This window comes from Ahaetulla prasina, chromosome 2 (assembly GCF_028640845.1).
Source record: "Ahaetulla prasina isolate Xishuangbanna chromosome 2, ASM2864084v1, whole genome shotgun sequence".
NCBI lineage: Eukaryota > Metazoa > Chordata > Lepidosauria > Squamata > Colubridae > Ahaetulla > Ahaetulla prasina.
Genome location: NC_080540.1, coordinates 89,173,418 through 89,195,560, shown reverse-complemented (window position 1 = coordinate 89,195,560; position 22,143 = coordinate 89,173,418). Strand labels below are relative to the sequence as shown.

Sequence of the window (22,143 nt, the reverse complement as noted above, 5' to 3'; positions counted from 1 at the left end):
CTTGTGTTAAATCCAAGCAAAATTATTAGATCAGTACTGTGCACATTAAAAGTGAGCTTCTAGCAATGTAGAGTCAATGGTTTATTGTCCTATTTTTTATGATAACCTGCCACTTTGTACTTCATTTGGCCTCTGCAGAGGGAGTTCTGTGAGACAGTTTAGAGCTGGCCAACTTCCTGCTTGGAGCGTGTTTGTACAGGGTGTTTGAAGCCCAATGAACTGCAACATGAAACTTTGAAGTCTTTCAATAAATTCCTTTTGCATGCAATCATTTACAATTGCAAAGCAAAACTGCGTACAAAGAAGGCTGCAATCCCCTCTTGTGACATTTCTCTGTATTTTGTTTGGGGGGAAAAACAGGTCTTGTATAGAAAAGAGTAGAAAGTCTAGAATTTTTATTTCTATTCTAAAGCAAGGTGTTATAAAACCCTAAACAGCAACCACATACGCATTCCATTAGAAAAGGAGCACTAAAGCCCATGTAAATTGTTGTAGAAAATGAAATCAGGTGCCGTGCAGGTGACAAATTGAAAAGGTGCCATACAGGTGGCAAATTCTTCCAGTTCAGTATAATTTACAATCTGTGGGGATGCAGATTGATATAGATCAGTGCCTTGGCTGGGGAATTCTGGCAGCTCAAGTTCACACATCTTAAAATTGCTGAGGCTGAGAAACTGAAATAGGTTCGTATCTCAGCTCCATACTGCTGTCAATTCCCTTTGATTATGATAAACACCCTCAAGTGAGGAAGACTAATGTACTTTGGTTGTATTTTAGGCAATTTATTTCAGGCAATTTATTCATGTCATACACAAATATGTTTATATAGTGATTCTAATTACAATCTGTAGGCTTTATGTCATGAAATATTTCAGGAATCTGTGAAACATGTGCAGTGCCCTGCTTTTAAGATGATCCGTGTGAAAATGGGAGGGGGGAGAGAAGAGCGCTTGCCCTCTTTTCACTGTTATTGCTAATATTGCTTATCTACTCTGTTGCTTCCTGTTGTTAGCAATTCACATCTTCACCAAAGGGTAGGGATGTATTCAGAGGTGGGTTTCACATATTCTTACCACCGGTGCACACCTTCTGTGCATGTACCCGGGCTTGAAAATATGGCTAAATAGGATGGCATTACGCCTGGGTGGGTGGGTTGGCAGGGGCCGGCCCACCCCCACCCGCAGTTGCCGCTATTGGTTTGCCCAAACTGGTCCAAACCAGCTGAATACCACCACTGGATGTGCCCAACTATTTAATCAACATTTTTATTTCTATTGGCCCTATTTTTAGTACTAGTTTGGCCTTTGTTTACTAAAAGGGTGGTGGAAGAGAGCAATATGATTTCCTTTCCAACCTAGATCAGTTCCCTTCCACCAGGTGACTTCTGTCCTGCCTTGAGCATCAGCTTCCCTTACCTTTAGCCAAGAAGGCTTTGCCATCCAATTGTGAAATCTGTAGGCCCAACATATCTGGAGGACACCTGTTTGGGAAAGGATCACACCAGCTTCAATATTAGGGTGACTATTTTACTCCACTCTTTGAAGGACTCTCCAGTCCAAGTCTATAGATAAAAGGAAGTTTGCAGTTGCCCATTTGGTATTAGTTCTTATATAATAAACTGAGCAAAGAGATACAGTGCATTTTTATTTAGATATCCTTATGATTTGTAAAAGCTTTCAGTATATAATACACCATGCTAAAAATATAAATTGACATTTAGGTAGGAGTTGTAAGAGACAAATGTTCACATGATTAGTTTTTATTAAATTTATAAAGGCCTAAACTTCAAGTATATCTATTTATTCAATCAATTTCTCTGAAATAGTAAACACTGTAAATAAGACAGAGACCATGGGAAAGCCTATCTGAAGCTTGTGTATGAAATTGAGGGTGATTTAATTTCCTTCATCCTTCTTGATACATAAAACTCCACATTAAATTCTGGTTGACCACGTAAACCAGGCTTCTGACTCAATCTATCTCTGCTTTCTTTCTGAATCAAAGGTACCCTATTGCTTCTGAATTAAAATGACCATTCTGAATTAATACACTCCAGATGTGCTGGAATTATAACTGCCCATTAAAAATCCTGCTTCCCACAAGGGTGACTATTTGGGAAATTCTGGACCTGAATCTATCTAGAAGACAGTCTATTGTGAAGGACGTTTAAAGTGCATGAAGACACTACCAGTTTGCTTGTAACTGGTTGGTTTTTTGAAGGATACAAAACAATACTTCTGGATAGGTTTTCTGCTAACATTATTTATTACTAGTTTTGCTGCTAACTAGGTAATTCACACATGTAGTCCTCAACTTACAACAGCTCATTTAGTGACCGTTCAAAGTTACAACAGCACAGAAAAAAGTGACATAGGACTTTTTTCACAGTTAACAACCTTTGTAGCATCCGCATGATCATGTGATCAAAATTCAGATGCCTGGCAGCTGGCTCATACGTATGACCATTGCTGTGTCCCAAGGTCATGGGATCCCCTTTTGCAACCTTCTGACAAGAAAACTCAATGGGGAAGCCTTTAACAATCCAGTTACTAACTTATTAACTGCAGCAATTTCACTTAAACAACTGTGGCAAGAAACAATTTTTTTAAAATTTATTTACATTTATATCCCGCCCTTCTCCGAAGACTCAGGAAGGTCTTTGGAGTTGGGGCAAAACTCACTTAATTAATGTCTCACTTAAAAGTGTTGGGCTCAGTTGTGGTCGCAAGTTAAGGACAACCTGTATATGATGACATAGCATCAGCACCGGTGACTGGTCACTGAGTAACGTGCAAACACTGGCAGGATTTCAACTTGTGTTTCTCTGGTTTAGCATCTCAACATAAGTTCTCTGGCCACTGATTTCATCGGTATGTTTTTTGCCTTCTCAGATGGTTCAGCTTTTTGAATGAATTACAAATAAGAAGTCTAATGCAGCACACAAATAGGAGGAACTATTAATCATGTTAATGAATCTTGTTAGAGTTCTTTCTTTTAAAAAATAGATGGAAAATGTGCTGGGGTGCACTTCTGGGATTCCATACCTGTGTATAACTTTGTACTCTGTATGTTTCTTCTTCTTCAGATATCTCAAGAAGTGCAAGTTTCTCCGAAACAGACCTGAAGGAAGCAAAAGAGAGGAGCCAAAGAATTGTTGCTCAGTTGACCAATCCACCAAGTTCCAATTCCAAAGGGGTCCTGCTGTTTCACAGACGCAAGCAGCGAGTGAATGCATTCACCTTAGGAGCCCCAAAGCCAACCAACCCAGAACGAGGAGCTGCGGAGAAAGACCCCAAAACTATCACTCACCCTTGCGCTCTGAGCCATGGGGAAGAATCGCATCTGAAGCAGACTCCGAAACCAAACAAGGAGCCGAACACTTCATTCTGCCTCAATAGCTTTGGACGCTGGGGACAAAAAGTCACCATGGAAAAATACGAGGAGGAGCTGGGTGTGGAACATCCTCTAGATAATGCACAGGGCCTTCCGTGGAATAAGGAAAAGAGTGAGACGATTCTTTATTCAACAAACCCAACACCCTCTAAAGATATTCCAGAGGAAGAATTTCAGCAGATCCCACTCAGTGTATACCTTAAGGAGAATACAGGGACAACTTCAACCAATGGAATACATGAACCCCTCACTGAGTTTGGAAAAATGCCTATGGTTGAGCAAGGACCAATGATGGGCAATACAGAAAACATCCCAGCTAAGACTGAGGATGAGACTACCCCTAACATTGAGAAAAAAGATACCATTCTTGAAAAAGAACTGTATCTTCTGCATATGGATCAGGAAAATAATATTCTCAATAAAGAACTGTATCTACCCATAGGTAGTGAGAAAAACAACAATATCCCTGACAAAGATCTGTACACAGCCATCATTGACAGGGAGAATAATATTGTCCTCAACAAGACATTGAGTGAACCAGTCACTGACAGAAAGGAAAATGGAGAGCTGCCCTACATGGAACAGGATGAGTTGGTCACTGAAAATGAGAACATTTTTCCCACTGCCGACACCGAAAAAGCCACCGATGTAGGTTCTAATGAAACCAGCGCACAAAATCATAGGCAGTATTGTGAAGTGCGCCTGACTTTGTCGAAGCCCCAACCAGTGAAGAACCGAACTGCAAGACCTTTTGGCACTCAGTCACTAGCTAAAATCCTCTCTCCAGCAGAGAAGGGCCCAGTGACGGAGATTCCTCCACCACCCACCTATGCAGAAACATTTTCCAGCCCTCCTCCAGTGACTAGGGTCAGGTCACCACCAGCTTACTCAGCACTGTATCCTTGTCAAGAGCAGAAAATCCTGGTTGCACCTGAAACTAGGTCCAAAGACAGCAGCCCAGGACCTCAATTCAGAGAGGACAAAGCACCACCTCCAGATAAAACAGGCATTCTGGAGGAATCTGCAGCCCGCAGAACATCTAAGAAGTCCATGTTCACCTTTGTTGAGAAGCCAAAAATGGGTCCTAATCCAGATCTTTTGAATTTAGTACAGACATCAGATAATAAAAAGAAGCAGAGAGGACAAGGAGGAGTATTTCCTGAAGATGAATCATTTGCATTGGGTGCAGATGCCTCTAACTTTCTAACTGAAGATAGATCATTGCATGGACCCACTCAGTCCCTTGGGGATCCTCCACCAGAGTGGTCTTCATGTTTAAGATCACCAAAAATACAGCCTAAACCTAAAATAAGCTCCAACCAAAGCCTATCGGAGGCGAAAGGAAAGGGGGCAGAACTGTTTGCCAAGAGACAGTCAAGAATGCAGAAGTACGTCATTGAAACCCCGTCACATCCAGATATAGCAAGATCACCTTCACCTACGATGTCTCTTCCTCCATCCTGGAAGTATACTTCAGAAACTCATCTCTCCCCTGTGACATTCCAACCTACACTCAAAAGTCCATCAAGGTCTCCAAAAGGTCCCCCTGCATCTTTCTACAACAGCAATTTGACAGAAAGGGAGCTCTCCAAAAAGGAGTTGGAAATCTCCAAGCAACAGCCTTACCAGTCACCCTCGTTTGTTCGTTCTCCAGTCAAAGAGCCCATGAGATCTGTAGTCCCTGAAAGGGGTTATATGAGGAAGGCTTCTTCCTCTACTTCGCCCTTGGCACCTTCTCCTCTGTTGTACCCATCTGCCCAGTCCAGCCCAAGCAGAACATTGCCTGGCCTCTTTGCTCCGTTACCTGGAAACATGTTTCCATCACAGAAGATCAGAGCAAATGCTGAAATATCACCAGAAGCATCTTTTGATTACCCTTCTAAAATTTTGTCTCCGAGAGCTAAAGGAGTATTCCAAGCTCCAAGACCATCTTACTCCACCAAGAATGCAGGGATTGAGCCTCAGGTGTGGAAACCTTCTTTTTACTATAAGTAATAGATTTTAAAGAGTGTGCAAGGGTTCAGGCAAAAGACCTACACCGTTGTTAGCTTCTGATTGGTGGTGTGCAAAGAAAAAAAAAGCAAAACGAAGACAGCTTAATGGGTTGTGAGTGCAATTAGTTCTTGCATAAAAGTGCCACCTCTCAAACCATAATAGGCTAAGTTACATTGCCCACTAACAAAACTGAGCAGGCTTTTTTTTTTTTTTTTGAAAAACCCAATTTAGCCTAATGCCGGCATATCTCAGCTAAGCCAATACTGATAGAACTTGTGCAATTGGAGTTGTTCAGCAGTGTGTGAATTTAGCCCACAAAAGAATATAAAAATAGTCCAAGCATAGGAATCTTAGAAGATTATTAGCAGAAGCTTGACTGAAGCAGGAAGATATGCTTTCTTTTTTTTCCCTCCTGCCCAGAAACTCTATGAACATCCAATCTCTGGCTTCTTCTTTGCCTTACTTTTTATTTTTTATTTTATTTTTTGGCTTCTTTGCTCTGAAAGATGTTTCTCCTCTGTCTTCTCTGCATCAAGAGCCTCCAATACGACATGCTCATCTTCTCTGTTCTTTGCTGACGCCAAAAGACAATTCTACCCGATGCCTGTTCCTGCCTCTGCTACCTTTGTGTTTCGTTTATTTCTCCTCTCTAATTTTATTGTCTCTCTTAGATAACAGGACACTGAATACCTTTAGGGTAAATACATGTATCATAAACGTAATCCAGAAATACGATTTCTTAGCATCGTAATATGCAGCGTTCAATTTAATAACATTTAATGCACAGAAGTGCTTGGTGGGACTAATCCAGCTTGCAAACTTCAAAAGTCACACTCTACCCTCCTCACACGCGCCCTAAATCCTTTTGATGCAATCAGGGAATAGCTGCAGATGTTCTGCAATTAGCTTACAACAAGTAATATGATGACAATTTTATCCTCCTTATACTGGGATTTAGGGGAACACAGAGACCATTGTTATCACTGACCCAAAGGGCCTCAAAGCAGTTAAAGTGCTGAGAGATACATGTAGCCAAGTACCATGATTTAGTCTCCGGGAAATACAATGAGGTTTCATAAATTGGTGTGAAACATTTTATACTGGCAGAATCCACTCACAGTGCAATTATCTCTCAGAAGGACCCTTTTTCCAGCACCAGGGACTATTAACAGAAATCAGGGATGCGTAAAATATAGTCTCTGTGGTACAGTATTTCTTCTATACAGTCTCAGTGCTACAGTATTTCCTGGTGATGCTGAAGGTCTTATGGGAGGAAGGGGTTTCAATGCTGACATGTTTTTCTGGTCATTAGGATTGATTTTCCTTCTTGCTGTGGAGCGAAGGGACAAAAAGGAACGCCATGCTGTTCCCTGAAAAAGATTGAAACTAGAAGGCAAATAAAATGATTTTCACATTTTAACACTTAATCTCTTATTTAACATCCATGCTAATCTTTCTTTGGGGTTTGGATTGAATACTGAATATTTGGGACTAAAAGCATCACTGAGATGATACACAGACCACAGAACAACCTGATCAGGTTAAGCCTCTGGTATTTAGAAGTAAGAGATCCCCTTGCGTTAAAGTAGGGAACTAATATTAATTCCAGCCATCATCATTTCCCTCACACTAGGAACCCTTCAGAACAGCTCTGTAGACCGGTGCAACAGGTCCAAAGTCAACACATCAGCCCGTGCTGTGTTCTCAAAGAGGCACATCTAGCTATTTTCACAATGTAGAATATCTGTGAGGGAAGATAGACAGCTGGGCCCAAGAGGGTGGGAGCGCTCAACCTTTTTTTAGGATATAGAATTTCAAAGTTCTATGCAATTATGTGGAGTGAGTCCTCAGTTATACATTTTGTTTGCAATTTTTTTTTTTTTAAAAGTCACGTTTACAGTAAGCTAACTGCAGACTGACCTTTAGGCTGACTCTACAGAACAGGTGATGGGTTACCCTGCAGAGTGAGCTGTCTCTAAGCAAATCCAACACTGAAAAGTCATTTCTGCCATCGGGCCTCCTTCCATAATTTATTAAGTTGCAAACTGCAAGGCCTTGACACAAAACACTAAATAAATTAATAAATGTTCTTACATTCCTATCCTACATTTAGGTCAGGAGCACAAAGCAGCCTGCGCTGTGTTCCTTCGTCCCATTTTGCTCCACAACTTCAGTTCTGTGAGGTAGGTTGGAGTGAAGAAAGAAGACTTGCCCAAAATCACACAGGAAGTTTTTGTAACTTAAGGTAGACGAGAACCTGGTCCAAGACCTTAAACCCACTGTCACACTGGCTCTCTTCTCCTACAGAGATTCCCAGTCTAGTTCATCCTCTGTCTCTGGCTTTTCTCCTGTCTTTCCCTCCTTTCTCCTGCTTGACAAATTCCAGCAGAAGCATAATACAGACAGTCCTTGACTTAGCATCATCTGTTAGTGATCGTTTGATGCTTTAAGCAGCACTGAAAACAGTGACTTATGACCAGTTTTCTCACTTAACGACCATTACAGCATCTCCATGGTCAAATGTGATCAAAATTCAGACGCTTGGTAACTGTCGTGTGTTTATGACGGTGGCAGTGTCCCCGGGGATCACAGGATCACCTTTGGTGAACTTCTGACAAGCGAAGTCAGTGGGGAAGCCAAATACACTTCACAACTGCAGTGATTCACTTCACAACTGTGACAAGAAAGTTGTAAAATGGGGCAAGAGCAGTGGTGAAATGTAAAATTTGTTACTATCAGTTCTGTGGGCATGGCTTGGGGTGGGTAATGTGACTGGGTGGGCATGGCCAACTTTTTTTTAAACTTTTAAAAGCATTTTTTCTACAAAAATGCATTTAAAAGGCTCTGATGATCCCAGCTGATCATCAGAAAAAATGCTTTTAAAAGAAAACAAAAGCCTCTGACGATCAGGCAACTCAGCTGGGATTGTCAGAGCCTTTTAAAAACGTTTTTTTACAACCTCTTCAGCCGAAGAGGTTGTAGAAAAAATGCTTTTAAGAGCCTCTGACGATCCCAGCTGAGCCGTGCGCTCATCAGACTTTTTTTTTACTTTTAAAAGCATTTTTTCGAGCAAAAAAAATGCTTTTAAAAGTTTAAAAAAGCCTCTGATGATCGCATGGCTCAGCTGGGCATGTGGGGGGGGAGGGATTTTTGCTACTGGTTCTCCGAACCACCCACTGCCATCGCTACCAGATCAGGCGATCTGGTCCGAACCGGGAGCATTTCACCCCTGGGCAAGAGTCACTTAACAATTGTCTTGATTGGCAATGGAAATTTGGGTCTCAATTGCGGTCTTAAGGTGAGGACTACCTGTGTAAAGCAAGCAAGATCCATGAAGAAGGGTCTTACCAGACACAAAACTTGTATTGGTTGGCAATACCAAATGTGAAACTAATATTACTGAGTGCATTTTCTGTTCTCTTCCATGCTATGTGTTCAGAGTCGGAATAGTTCCAGAGGTAGAAGGACAATTACTGCAGAAAGGGCTGTGGAATAGCTAAGTGTTGCAGGACAAGGGTTTCTTTCAGTTCTGATATACCGTGTTTCCCCGAAAAAAAGACATCCCCTGATAATAAGCCCAATTGGGCTTTTGAGCACATGCGCTAAATAAGCCCCCTCCCGAAAATATTTAAATACATGAGCAGCTGGTGCCCGCCATTTCCTGTGGTTAGGGTTAGGGAGACAGAGCTGGAAATCAGGTAAGACGGCAAGAGGTTTGCAAGGGGGTGGGCAAAAAGAGGTTTAAAAAGTCGAAATACAGCCATGACCATAGAAATGCAGCCCTGGTCCTTTTTATGTCTATCACACTGTCCACACAAAACGGTCGGGATATGATTGTGTGGGTACGGCTGCCGTCTTGACCTTTTCAAACCTCCCCTGCAGACATTCCCAGTTGAATCTCGTAGACCTGCTGGTTAATCAAGGAGCAGCAACAGGTTTTCTCCCTTTTCTTTATTTATCCCTGCAATAAAAACAGGACAAGACAGGACAGGACAGGACAGGACAGGACAGGACAGGACAGGACAGGACAGGACAGGAAAGGAAAGGAAAGTTTTTCCACCACAGCTAAAGAAGATTTCAAAATGAGAGGGCATTAAACTTGTTGTATTCCCCACTTCACTGAAATGTAAAAGTTGGAGGAAATATCTCTACCAAAGGAAAACAAACTTGGCGAACAGTTCTAAAGTGAACACTTTACCCAATAAAGTTTTTTTTTTAATCTCCTTCATGACTTTATTGACTTAAGTAGTGGAACAAAGGTTGAATTGAGAAAAGTTATCTAGGGAATGTAGGATATTTGCCTAGATGACTGAATACCAATTGTGAATCCTCCAAAATTTTGGACTGTCATTCCCATCCTCCCAGGCCATAAAGTCCAGTAGTTTTCCTCAAGCATGTGCCTTACAGATTTTGGCCATAGTATCTAGGAATGTGGAAGGTACAGTTCAACCCATGAAGGTAGGCCTAGAGCAATGTTTCTCAACCTCAACCTCAGCTTCAAGAAGTGTGGAATTTAATTTACAGAACTCCCCAAAGCTGCTGAGATTGAGAAATGTTGGCCTGAAGTAATGTTTGGGAAACTCAAGTGCTTTGGCTCACTTTGACTGTTTCAGTTTCAACCTCAGCCCAGATATATTGACCATTTTCCAAATTCCCAGCCAGCCCTGCCACTGTTGAAAATTATGTGGGTTGAAATCCACTTATCTCGAGGGTGTCTAGGCTCAGGAAAGCCAGGTTAGATAATTCCACCAAATTTTGCTATTGCCATCAAAAGAGGCAGCAAGGGAAGGAGGGAATCATGAAAGACTAAGGAGAGGGATGCAACTGGGTGAAATGCTTACTTTAGGCAAGTCATGGAAGAGAAAATAGGAAGAGAGCTGCAGGGAAGCTTATCCATCTGAAGTGCTTTTCAAGTGTTGGCCTTAGCACGGAAGAAATGGGCACCAGTTATTCTTTATTTCAGTCAGCAAAACATCTTCAAGGAAGAAATTTTGAATCTAGAATCAGAGCTAATTCTATTTTATTGTAAAGCTACAGCATCAAAATCTTACAATTCTGAAGGTACAAACTTCACACTGTCACATTTAACTGCCTGAAAAATTAATGCAGGTCCTTCCTTCCTCTTCCTTCCTCTGAGCATTAATCCATTGGTCCTTCCTTCCTCTGACCATTAATCCATTGGCCTCTCTTTTAATTGTTTCCTAGACAGCATCTCTTCCCTTCAACCCACAAGATCCACATATTCCATTACATTTACTGGGAGTTGTTACATTACACTTTCTGGGAGTTGTAGTAGTTGTAGTTCAGCAAAACGCGAAAGGTCACAGATTCTCAAATATCCTTTAATTGGTATATTGTATAAGGCTACGAAGTTTGATATAAATGAGAAAAGTGTAAGTTCACGTATAGTGGCTTCACACATAATAAAGAGGAAGGTTAAGGAAAGAAAGTTCTCAGTCTGAGTATAGAAAACTATGTTACAAAGTACTGATATAGATCCACTCAGAGTGTGCCGGTTGTGTCAAATACATCATAGTTGTGATTGGGTCTCAGGGCTAGAAACCCGTTTCTAATGGTTCACCTGTGTATTGTTGGCACTAGGTTTTTTTATTATAGCGTGTGCCTTAAAAACAGCACACACAAAATGTATCACTAGTACTGCTGAGAACAACATGGATGTCTTCTTCAACAGGGAGCCCTCCACAAGTGTTAAACTACAACTCCCATAGTCCTTAGTTCACTTTGGTTTAATTTCTGTCAAAGGCATCCTATAGAAAGGTCAATTTTTACAGTGTTTAACCAGTGCTTGGGAATCTCACATAATATTGAACATTGAAAATACACGAATTATTTTGCTGAAGACTGACAGAGGCATGTTTTCCATGAGGCAGGTGCTTCCTATCGGGATGTTCCATTTAACAAGGGACTGAATTTCCTCTCCTCTCCTGAAACCTTGCAGCAACAGTTGAGAGGCAGAAAAGAGGCTTCCTAGACAATAGGATTCTGGAAACAAGTGAAACAGCAGCATTCACCCCCTAATAGTTATTTTCTGTTATATGGTAGTTCAGGGGTATTGGTGTTCACGTGTGTGTGTGTATAGTGTGTATATTCACTTCAAATAGTGAACTAAAATTCAATAATCCTTGGCACAAAACAATTTAGCAAGCCATTGATATCTCCATTTCAGCATTTCCACTAGCAAGAGGCCATTTGGGAGCTATGAAGAGCAGGAGGGGTGTTACAAATTTGGACAGCTGAATGAGAAGGAAGGAAGGAAGGAAGGAAGGAAGGAAGGAAGGAAGGAAGGAAGGAAGGAAGGAAGGAAGGAAGGAAGGAAGGAAGGGATTTAATGCAAGAGATTATCCTTCCCTGGATAGAGACAATCCTATCCAGATTGTCCAACTAGTCATATTAACTGAGAAACCTCAGTTAATCGGAAATAATTTCAACTTTAGGATTCCACCAATAGAAATACAGCTGGATAAATTATCCTCAGAAAATGTGAATGGTTACCTTTGTGCATTAATGTCAATAGAAAGTTGCCCTCCAGCTCTTGGCTTAACACCAATCATAACACGAAGCACTTCCATTAATGCTAACCTGGATACAGTCTCTCTCTCTCTCTCTCTCTCTCTCTCTCTCTCTCTCTCTCTCTCTCTCTCTCTCTCTCTGTGTGTGTGTGTGTGTGTGTGTGTGTGTGTGTGAAAGATTGATTAAATCATGCAGCATGTCAAATGCAGATACTATGACTGACTTCTAGTCATTTTGTCAGAAGTTGGGTTGCAACTACACAGCAGTGGGATTTGTGTTGTGCTGTACTGCACATTTTTATTTTTTCTTACTGTAGCTTCAGACCCCTGTGCTTGGATGCTTCAATGAATCTCAATTACTTCTTTTTCTGGCAGCTTCCCATCCTTTTTCTAGACTACTGTTATGCTAAGCCTTCCCATGAACACATACATTACAGTCTTTATTATCATGCCTGTTTCAGGAATGAGATACACATTTGGGAGAAAGACAGGAAATTGATGAAACATGTAACTCAGGAAGACCATCAGGATGTATTCCTGCATTGACATGCTTTTGTGTTCTAAAACACAAATAATACAAGAAAACCACAGAGTAGGAATGAGTGAAGCGTGCTTTCAGTGTCAGTTTCTGACAGTCCTTTCCCCTCTGTTTCTTACATCCTCCTATCCTTTTTAGCATCTTGTTTTGCTGATAGAGAAATTTCACTTCTTCAGAAATTTCAAGCAATGCGTGGAACGTCCTAAATTTTTCTATTCATTCTGTGTTTTGTGGCGATTCTCCTGTTTCATTTTCTGACTTCCACCTGCTTTCTACACTCATCGTTTTTACACAAACCCTCTTGTTTTCATAGCCACATTACATGTCATGCCAGTTTGGTGTAGCACTTAAAGACACTGGACTAGAAATCAGGGAATTGTGAGTTCTAGTTTGGGTTTAAACACAATGCCAGCTAGGTGACCTTCGGCCAATCCGTTTCACTCACAGGCAATAACAAATCACTTCTGAAAAACACTGCCAAGAAAACTGTAAGAACTTGTCCAGGTAGTGGCCAGCTGTCAGGCCTGACTTGAAGCCACAAAACCTCCAGAAAAATCATGAAACTCTTTACAGGAATTGGCAGGTTAGATTCCAGAAGTAGATCTCTGCCCTAAAGAGCAACATCTGAGAGCACCAGTGAACCTACAGATATCTCCTTTGCTATGTACCAACTGCTGCTCCTGCTGATTTTCTGCATTTTTTTTTATTTTGGGAAAAAAATGTGGGGAGACGACACGCTTCAGTGCAGTTTGATTCAACACCTTCTTTATTTCCAAAGAGACCAAGCATCTCATGAGATGTCCTAGGACCTAGAAAATAAAACATTGATAATTTCAGCCTAGGTCTTTCTTTGGAACTGGGTGCCCATTCACCCAGCGTAAACAGCAAAAATACATGGGAAAAAGTTAGCATCTTGCAGAAGAGAGAGTACAGTTAGGAGCAAGTGGATTGCTGATAAATCCAAACTTCTGAAATATATGTCCCCAAGGGCAGCCAAATTGTGACTGCCAATGCCAATACACCAGCCATTAGCAAAAGTCTGCTTATAATGTTTTCTCAAAATCTCAGCAGTTCCTAAAAGCCCAACAACAGTGAGGGATTCCTAGCTCCTTCAGTAAATCAATACTACCCCTGCCTTCTATTAGTTCCATATCAATAAATTGAACGGCAAGGGTTTTCTTTAAAAAAAAAATTTATTTAGTTTTATACTTTCCACGCAAGGAATCCCAGATTTGAATTCAGGATACAGCTTTGCCCATTCACCAAACACCTTTTGCAAATTCGATTAGGAAACTGTAAGTTTTAACCGAATAAGAGATCAGTTGCTATCAACAACCGAGTGGAGATGAACTTTTTGTTGCTTTGTGCTGGTGCCCATGGAAACTCTTAAAATCTTGTTCCTGTAGGGAAGTTGTTTCCCAGAGGGGAGGACGGCAAGTGGCAATTCTTGAGGAAGAGCTAAGGTGGGCTTTCTTACAGAAAAATATTGCCACAACTGCTCCTGTGTCCTATTGCCAACCATTGTCCCTGCCTATGACTTCTAACACTTCCATAAATCTTAATGGGGCTTGTTTTAGCTGGATTCCAATGAAGAGGCCTTATTTTCAATGAGTGCCTCTGGTCAAAGTTAAGAGATTTTCCTGCCTGCAAACCCTTTAGGTGTGTGTGAAAGGTGTATAAATCTAAGGGAGAAAGGACAAGTGAGAGGAAACAGGTAGAAAGAGAGGAGGGCTTCTATGCTGAACTTCTATCCATCCATCCATTCTTGAACTGGCAGAAAACTATATTAGCATGAAATTAGCTGTCCCCATTGCTGTGATCCCTATCCTGCTTCACCTCACTCCCCTCCAGAGTAATACCACCAAGAGTCACTTTATAGGATATATGGGCGGCATAAAAATTTAATAAATAAAATAAAATACAAGTGGTCCTTGTTTAATGACCATTCACATTAAACCGTGTTTGAAATTGATGACAGCACTGAACAAGTAGCGGTTACTATCAGATGTTGTATTTATGGCCTTTGCACAGTCCTACTGTCACATAATCACTATTCACAATCTTCCCTGCCAGCTTCTCACAAGCAAAGACAATGGGGAAGCTGGCAGAAAGTTGGCAGTCCTTCTCTCCGTGTTGTCTTTTCAAATCTTTTCCAATTACACTATTCTCAGATAAAAAGCACTCTTACGGTGGTATCAGGGTATTTTCATGGAGTAATGGGAATATAACGAGATCACCCAAAGTTATCTAAGGAGGAATGCAGAAAAGAAATGCAGGCAGCATGCTGTTCTCTGCACCATAATTCCTCTTACGGTGCACAGCCAGATCTTATCTTCTGCAGGTAAGCACGATCTGAAGGGTCGTAGAGCAACGGAATGCTAAAAATTATTCCTTTTCCTATTGCAGGAAAGAAAAACATCCCTGCCTGCCTCCCCAACATGGACTCCACAGCTGATAAGGCGACCGTCCAGCAGCATAGAGGGCTGGATGAGCCCAGCCCAAACTCCAGAATCTGAGGATGGACTTGTCGAAGCCTTTAGAGCAGCCCATGTTATGACTCCACCTCCTCCCATGTCTCCATCCTGGAGCGAAAGGTCTCTGTCCCCATTTCGACAGGAGATTGACCAAAAGTCCAGCCGACAGATGCAGGTGCTGTTGGCAAGAAATATCATAAATGCTGCCCGGAGGAAGAGCTCTTCTCCCAAACTCACTGGAGTAGAAAACTTCAGGCCCTTCACGCCCCCTGTCACTTGCCCCAGTGTGTCATCTGCTGGTGGGAGCCCTAAGAACAGGAGTACTCATTCTCCGAGCCCAATTCTGTCACCCAAGCCAACAAGAACGGATGGCTACAGACGTGTCTCCCTCCCCGTCTCAGCTGCCCCACCGCAGGCTAGTGCATCATCAAACAACAGCCCCAGGTTGCTAGGCATCAAATCTCCAAGCCCACTACAGTCACCAAAAGCAGGGAGGATGAATGGAAACAAATGCTTCACGCTGCCTACTAGAACAGGAGCCTCCCAGTTCATTGTCTCAACAAACCATAATGGCCCAAGTATAGTGGGCACTCATTCTGAATCACACAAGGATCCAGAGCCGCTTCAAAAACCCACAATTGTGGATAGCCATAAGGCCTTCACATTGCCAGCAAACACCAGTGGGATATCGTATACCAGTCCAAAAAACCTGGATGCTGCTTCTCCCACTCTCCAAAGTCCGATGATGACAACATGGTCCCTGGTGAAGCGCTCCACTTCCATGTCCCCCACCAACTCAGAGGCATCCGTGGACTCTGACTGCTCTGGGGTCAAGTCACCTAGCATCCGCAGCTTCAATATTTGTCCACGAGGCTGGAATGGCAGCCTGAGGCTGAAACGGGGTAGCCTCCCATCAGAAGCATCCTGTACCTCTTAAACATGGACCAAGAGATGTGAACCAAAAACAAAGGTTCTGAAAACTGTTGCCAAAGTATTTGTGCAGGTCCATACATGCATAATCCTGCCAACCTAATTAAGTTTTAGGAGGAAGACATTCATCTGCGAAGATGTGTAACACCTTCTCTCCAAGTTTGTCACTTCTTGGGGACTTTGAAGAAGAGAATTTATGAGAAACATTTCTCATACAAAGGAGAAGTGTGATTCAGCTTCTATTCTTGCAGGGCATCCATTTCCACAGGATCTTTGTCAGCTTCCTCCTCCCTCTCTTTTGGGAGACATGCTTGACTTTCCCAGGTTTTGCTTTCTCTTTCTCAGCTGGACTGGAGACACGATAATTTCTTTGCTTGGAGAAGATTAAGGCGCATCTGACTGCTTTTGTTCCCTCTGAGAAATATCCTGCAGGAGGACACAAAGCCCATGACAGAATCCTTGATGACTCTTAATGAGGGGACTGTAGGAGAGGAAAGCCAGCCTCAAGTCCATGTTTCACTTAAAACAATTAAGTCCATGTTTCACATAAAAACAATTGCCATTCATTTAGCTCTACTTTGATAGAGCTACTCTTCAGTTGGCTTCCACTCCAACATCCTGAGGGAAGAAGAAAAAAAAAACATGAGCCAGAAGCCCATTCAGAAGTCGTTGGTGATGTTTCATCTGCACAGCATAATTTTCCTCCAAACATAAAGATTGACTTTATATAAACCAAATGAAATGAAAGAAGGTTGTTTTAAAGCCTTTTTGTTCTCTGGACTATTGGAGCTGAATTATTACAAGAGGATGAAGGACCAATTCAAGCTACAATCCAAGTACTCCTGCATCCACATTAGAAGATACCACGTAGGAACATCAAATGTAGGAACGTCGAAGCTTTCTGGAAAAGCCACCAAAGTCAGCTAGTCTGGGATTGTAACAGTAAGGATCCACTCTTCTCAGAACTCTTGCCATGATTTCAGGACTGAATGCCTAGTGGGCAATGGTTCTGGTACTGCCAGTCACCAGGAGAGAGGTCTTCTGATCTCTTCTATTGCTTTCTAGTTTACCAGATATCTGGGAGGCAAAGCTATCCAAGATGTTCCTCTGGGGAGGACATTCACAACATGTCTTGGTTAGTAAGCCCCAAATAATGCTTCTTCTGTCAACTCTTTTTTTCAGCACCTGGAGGAAGCTGCCTTCAGGTGCTTCTTGCATAACGGCTGAAAACCACAGATGGAGAAGTGAGCTCCACCTCTACAAGGGTCAGGAGCAATATCCCAGCAAAGTTAGTTACATCCAACGGTAGGGAAGCTCAACATAGCTGTTCCCTAACACTGCCACCTATCAGAAACTTCATTGGTCACTTTATTTTCACCTGTATCTGTCTCAGCCCCTAGACATACAGGTCAGAACACAAAGGCTGAAGTAGTCTTCACTTACGTGGGACAGATTTGCATTCAGAATAACATTCCACACTAGGAAAGGAAAAGTGAGGAGCCATTATCTAAAACACACACAGGTACCAAGATATACATAAGCCAAGCAGGTGGATGATTCTATATGAATCAACTATCTCAGGTCCCTATCCTCGCAATCTACCAATCAGAGTAAATAGCAGACAAACCCAATAGGCTAAATTCCCTTCCAATTTTCCTCTTTGCTTTATCCCCCAGTACTGTGCCTCGTAGCAACATCTACAAGGCACAGTACTGTGTCTGGTAGCAGCATCCATCTATTTGCACCACCTGTATGACCCGACAAAACTTCTGATCTACCTCTGCTGAGCAGCAAAGAAAAATACACCTTATATCATCATTGCCTTTATTGTTCGGCATCCAGAATGAAGGACTTCCTGGAGCGTAAGGCACGCATATACATGCATGTTTCTTTTTTCAGACTTACAATCAATCTGGCTTCATTCCTTACTTTCAGCCACAAAGCAGTGTCTGTGGTTGATGTCTGAGCTCAGCTTGAGTGTACAATAACTTATTCTGTGCTGCACCTTGCCATAATCCTGCAGAGTAGAACCGTCCATCCTTCTGTGGATGGAAGTGGCTGGCTGGAGCCAGGTGACTGGGGAAATGGCTCTCTTCCCATTGAACAAAATAATTTGGACAAGTGAAGAGAAAAGACAGAGGAGAGAATAGTTCAGACAGATTTCACCGCATGATTGTCCCATGCTTATCCTGCCTTCTCCCGTCATAGGAATAGAATAGGAAGTTGGTCTGCAGTATTTGCGTCCATAGTCTCAGAACTATCAGAATTCCAGGCAATGTGTTCTGTGATCTGTAGTCTAGCCAATGTGAGTAAAGTGAGCCCTGTGTGTGCAAAATGTCCTCCTCCCATGGTTTCCCCTTACAGCTCAGTTCTGGCCCCCTATGTCTTGCCCGTTTTCTCTCTTGCTTCTCCGCTGTGTGATAGAGTGTCATCTAGCTAATACATCAGCTGGCCTTGGCAAGGACCAGGTCGTATCAGGTGTTTCCCTACTTGCCCTTGATTCAGCAGAAGCCCTCTATTTTTATCCTGTAACCTTTAAAGATGAGAACATTTATTTGATATTAATTCAAACTGAGCCAGAAATGAATAATCGGGGCCACCCTCAGCTTTGTTTTCTTCTGATCATACATAGCTTATGTAGGAGATCAGATGGAGGAGGCTCCAAGCTGTGGGTACCTTGGAAACATACCAGCATAAACTCAGCCAAGCTTACCAAATAGCCCTTATATTGTATCTACTCCAGCAGAATAACTTCTCCAAAGGAACATTTTGACGTTTTCCTTTTAGGGGTGAGGAGAAGTGGGACACTGGGGCCGAGCTGGCCTAACCATGCTGCTGAAGTCTTCTGAAACTCAAGGCCTTCAGGTTTATATGATATATAGAGATTGCTATGCCAGGTATTTTCAGAAATATGGAACATGTAAGGGAAGAAATGATTGATACAGTAGAAATGTTTAGCTTGCATAAATTCAGTCCTGGCATCTCCAGGTCAGGCTGTGAAAGAGAACAGTCTGAAGTTCTAGAGAGCAACCATCAATCTCTGAGGTTCTTCCCGAGCATATTGCCTTCTGACGTGTTGGACCTCAACTCTTTCAATTCTCAGCCCCTCATGTTAAAAGGGACATGGTTGAGGAAACTTTTTGTAAATAATCATGGGCTTGGCAAGCCTATGGTTCCTATGTGCACATATCAAGGGGACATTATTGCATGGAAGTCTAATATAAGTCATTCAGTCCTAGTGCCCTTACTCTTCTCAACCCATGGTAGAAGCGGTCAGCCAACTCACATCTAGACTTCCTCCCTTCCATCTTTTAGGTTATGTATGGTAACAGAACCGATGCATTGACCACAGAGCAAAGTCTAGGTTCTGGAAAGAGACCCATCTTCTACCCTGACTAAGTAGAGTGGGAGAATTCAAAGAAAGTTGCAAAAAGCAACCAGCGCTACGAAATAGTTGGTACCCTGTCACTGCTTGTTTCTTTTACTTTGCCCGTACTGCACTTTCTCCTGAGAAATGGCAAGGGAGTGGAGAGAATTTCACACTGAACCCTGCCACCAGGACACTGCTGTGATGGTCAAGCCAAAGTGATCTATTTCATCCAGAAGTCAGGGAACACATGGAACATCAAGGTGTCATTCTCAGATAGCATTAGGAGATCAGCCAACATGTCCTTTACAGAAACAGAAAGGGAGGGGGTGGGAGGGAGGGAAGGTGACAAGAAAAAAGGGCCAATGGCACCCTCTAGGGCTTCATGGTGCCAATTGCAAGGTTTTGTCCTAAGAGCAAAAGGAAAATAAATCTGCCCCTGAGAATGCAAAGCATAAAAGCAAAACAGTTGAGCTTTGCTTTTATACCTCTTGTGGCAGAGAGAAGGCTTCTGTCTCAGTCATTTGGGAAGATCTCGGGTAGCAAGACGAAAGGAATGCTGCATGTCAAGTGTAAGAGAAGGTGTTCAAAAGAGATATCAAGAAGCTATTAAGGCAGGTTTTTTTCTCCCTGACCTAGGAAATCACTGCTGCTGTTCACAGCTTATGGAAGGGAAAACGAAGCTTGGTCCAGGAAACAGAAAACCTGAAACTAGCCACAAGAATTCTAGTTTCCTGTTTTATTCCAGGATCAAAGCCCCGTTTTTCCTTAAGTGAAGGATTGGTTAAAAAGTCAGCCACGAGGCTCCTAAATATTGACAGTGTAAAATTTTTCTCTCTGTCTTCAGATTCTGTGTGTAAATAGCAGCTGTGACTTCTGCTACGATGACTCTGCAACAGACTGCACATCCATAACTATTTCCAAATTGTTAAGTGGATGGATGCAGTTTGATAGTATATTATGATACCTTTAGCCCTTTGCTTATTTTCTATTATGGGACCAGCTCATTTATCAGACATGTCTTATTTCACAGAAATATATCCCACATGTTAAGGACATTTTAAATATTTGTATGTTTCCCTTCCCTGCTAACTTATAGTGCAATCCTATACATATTGTCTCAGAAGCCCCCTCCCCATGTGTAGGTATATAAGATTCCATTCTGCAATATTCATCCACCACTACTACTACCCCACTCTCTAAAGGAAAGGCCATACCTACTTGCACATACCTGAATTCAGTTTCTGCTGTAAGAAACTGCTAGAAATTCGAGGGCAGGATTTACTGCTCTGTTTTCATGAAGAAAATTATTTCTTGGTTTAGATCTGTCTATACAGCACAGGTGCAGTTTGAGTTCATGCCACAGTTTTTCCACAGAACAATTCACCAGAGGATGGAGCCATGTTTATCCTTGTTCTAACATGCAGATGGGCTAAACTCCTCAGGATCACTGAAGAAATGCACAATTGTAAAAATGTAGTTAAACTAAGGCTGCAGTTCTGTCTAGGTAGTCTTCAGTTAACAAACAGCCTTGCTTAGTCACCATTCACAAGTAATGACGGTCATGAAAAAGTAACTTTATGATCAATCCTTGCATTGATTGACCTTTGCAAATCTGTAAAGGGAAAGAAAGATTGTAAGCATAGTCACAGTTCCACTTACTGTCCACTTTGCCTAATGGCCAAGTTGCTAGTCCCAGTTGTGGTATGTAAACAAGGTCTACCTATATACACTTTGCTGGGAGTAAGACCCTTTGAAAACCAAAAGACTTAGCGCAAGGAGAAAAATGTAAAATTGTACTACAAATATTGAAAATGATATACTTAGGAGACTTGGGGGCAATTCACACCTTTTTTGACTTGTGAGTCATCTTATTTCTGAATGTATCACTGAAAACATGTACGGCTTGCTGTATCCCTTCACCTGACACTGTTTGCATCAGCACCATGCCATAAACCTATATAAAAGCTCCAAAATAAATCAGATTAATTAGCCCATATAGTCTGGTTATCAATCATGCATTATGTTGGAATTAAACTCTTTGTTATGCTGAAATACACTCACCTTTGTTATGTCCAGTTGTGGTCTTTGTGGGTTGCACACATACTCATAGAAACCATGTTTCAACCAGGAAAGAGAAGCTGAAACTACTTAAATGGCAGTCATTCAACTAAACATCTGGAAGCCAGAAATAGTAATAAGATTGCAATATGTATATGGACTGCAAAAATCAGGATGGATTAGAAGTTTCTATATTGCTTTGCTGCCATCTAGGCATCATCTGCAGGTCAGACACACAACCCTAAATATGATAGCCAATCTGATGTAGTGGTAAGGCACCAGGTTAGAAATTGAAAGACCAGGAGCTTTAGTCTTGGCTTAGATGCAAAGCCAGTTGGGATGACTAGTTAGAGTCTCTCAGCTTTAGGAAGGAGACAATGGCAAACCCCTTCTGAAACATCTGGTCAAGAAAATTGCAAGGACTTCTCAGGGCAATTGCCAGGAGTCAAAATTGATTTGAAGCAGTGGTGTTATTCAGCCAGTTCTATCCGGTTCGGGAGAACTAGTAGCGGTAGCTGCAGGAGGCTCCACCCACCCACCCAGACATCCTCCTCCCCATTTTTGATGCTCTGCGCATGCACAGAAGGGCCTGCGCATGCAGGGAGGTGGTGCATGCGCTCCTATTTGCAAACTGGTAGCAAATGTAAATGAATTCCACCCCTGATTTGAAGGCAAGAAAAGAAGAAATCAAAGCAATTACAGGAACCTAACACACTTAGTCCATACATGACAGGCAAGATTCTACACAAGCAAGTTTTATGTTTATACTTAAATTCATTTATTTAAATAAATAGCATTTCCATCCCAAAGTTGGTACCAAAGCAAATTCTTCTCTCCCCAGAAAAGCTGAATAAA

At 42.0% G+C, this 22,143-nt stretch overlaps 1 protein-coding gene across 2 annotated transcripts in view; it reads left to right on the top strand.

The window, feature by feature from the left end:
* The window catches only part of SYNPO (synaptopodin), a 73,530-nt gene extending 52,248 nt beyond the window's left edge, over positions 1-21,282 (top strand). Inside the window, exons 2-3 of one of the 2 annotated variants that reach the window (XM_058167598.1) lie at positions 3,086-5,358; positions 14,863-21,282. In XM_058167598.1, the coding sequence (XP_058023581.1) occupies positions 3,086-5,358; positions 14,863-15,867 (3,278 nt within the window). In that variant the 3' untranslated portion in view covers positions 15,868-21,282. Of the gene's footprint in view, positions 1-3,085; positions 5,359-14,862 lie in introns of those variants that run through there. The other variant, XR_009153287.1, reaches the window with a different exon arrangement.
* Positions 21,283-22,143: the final 861 nt, after the last annotated feature.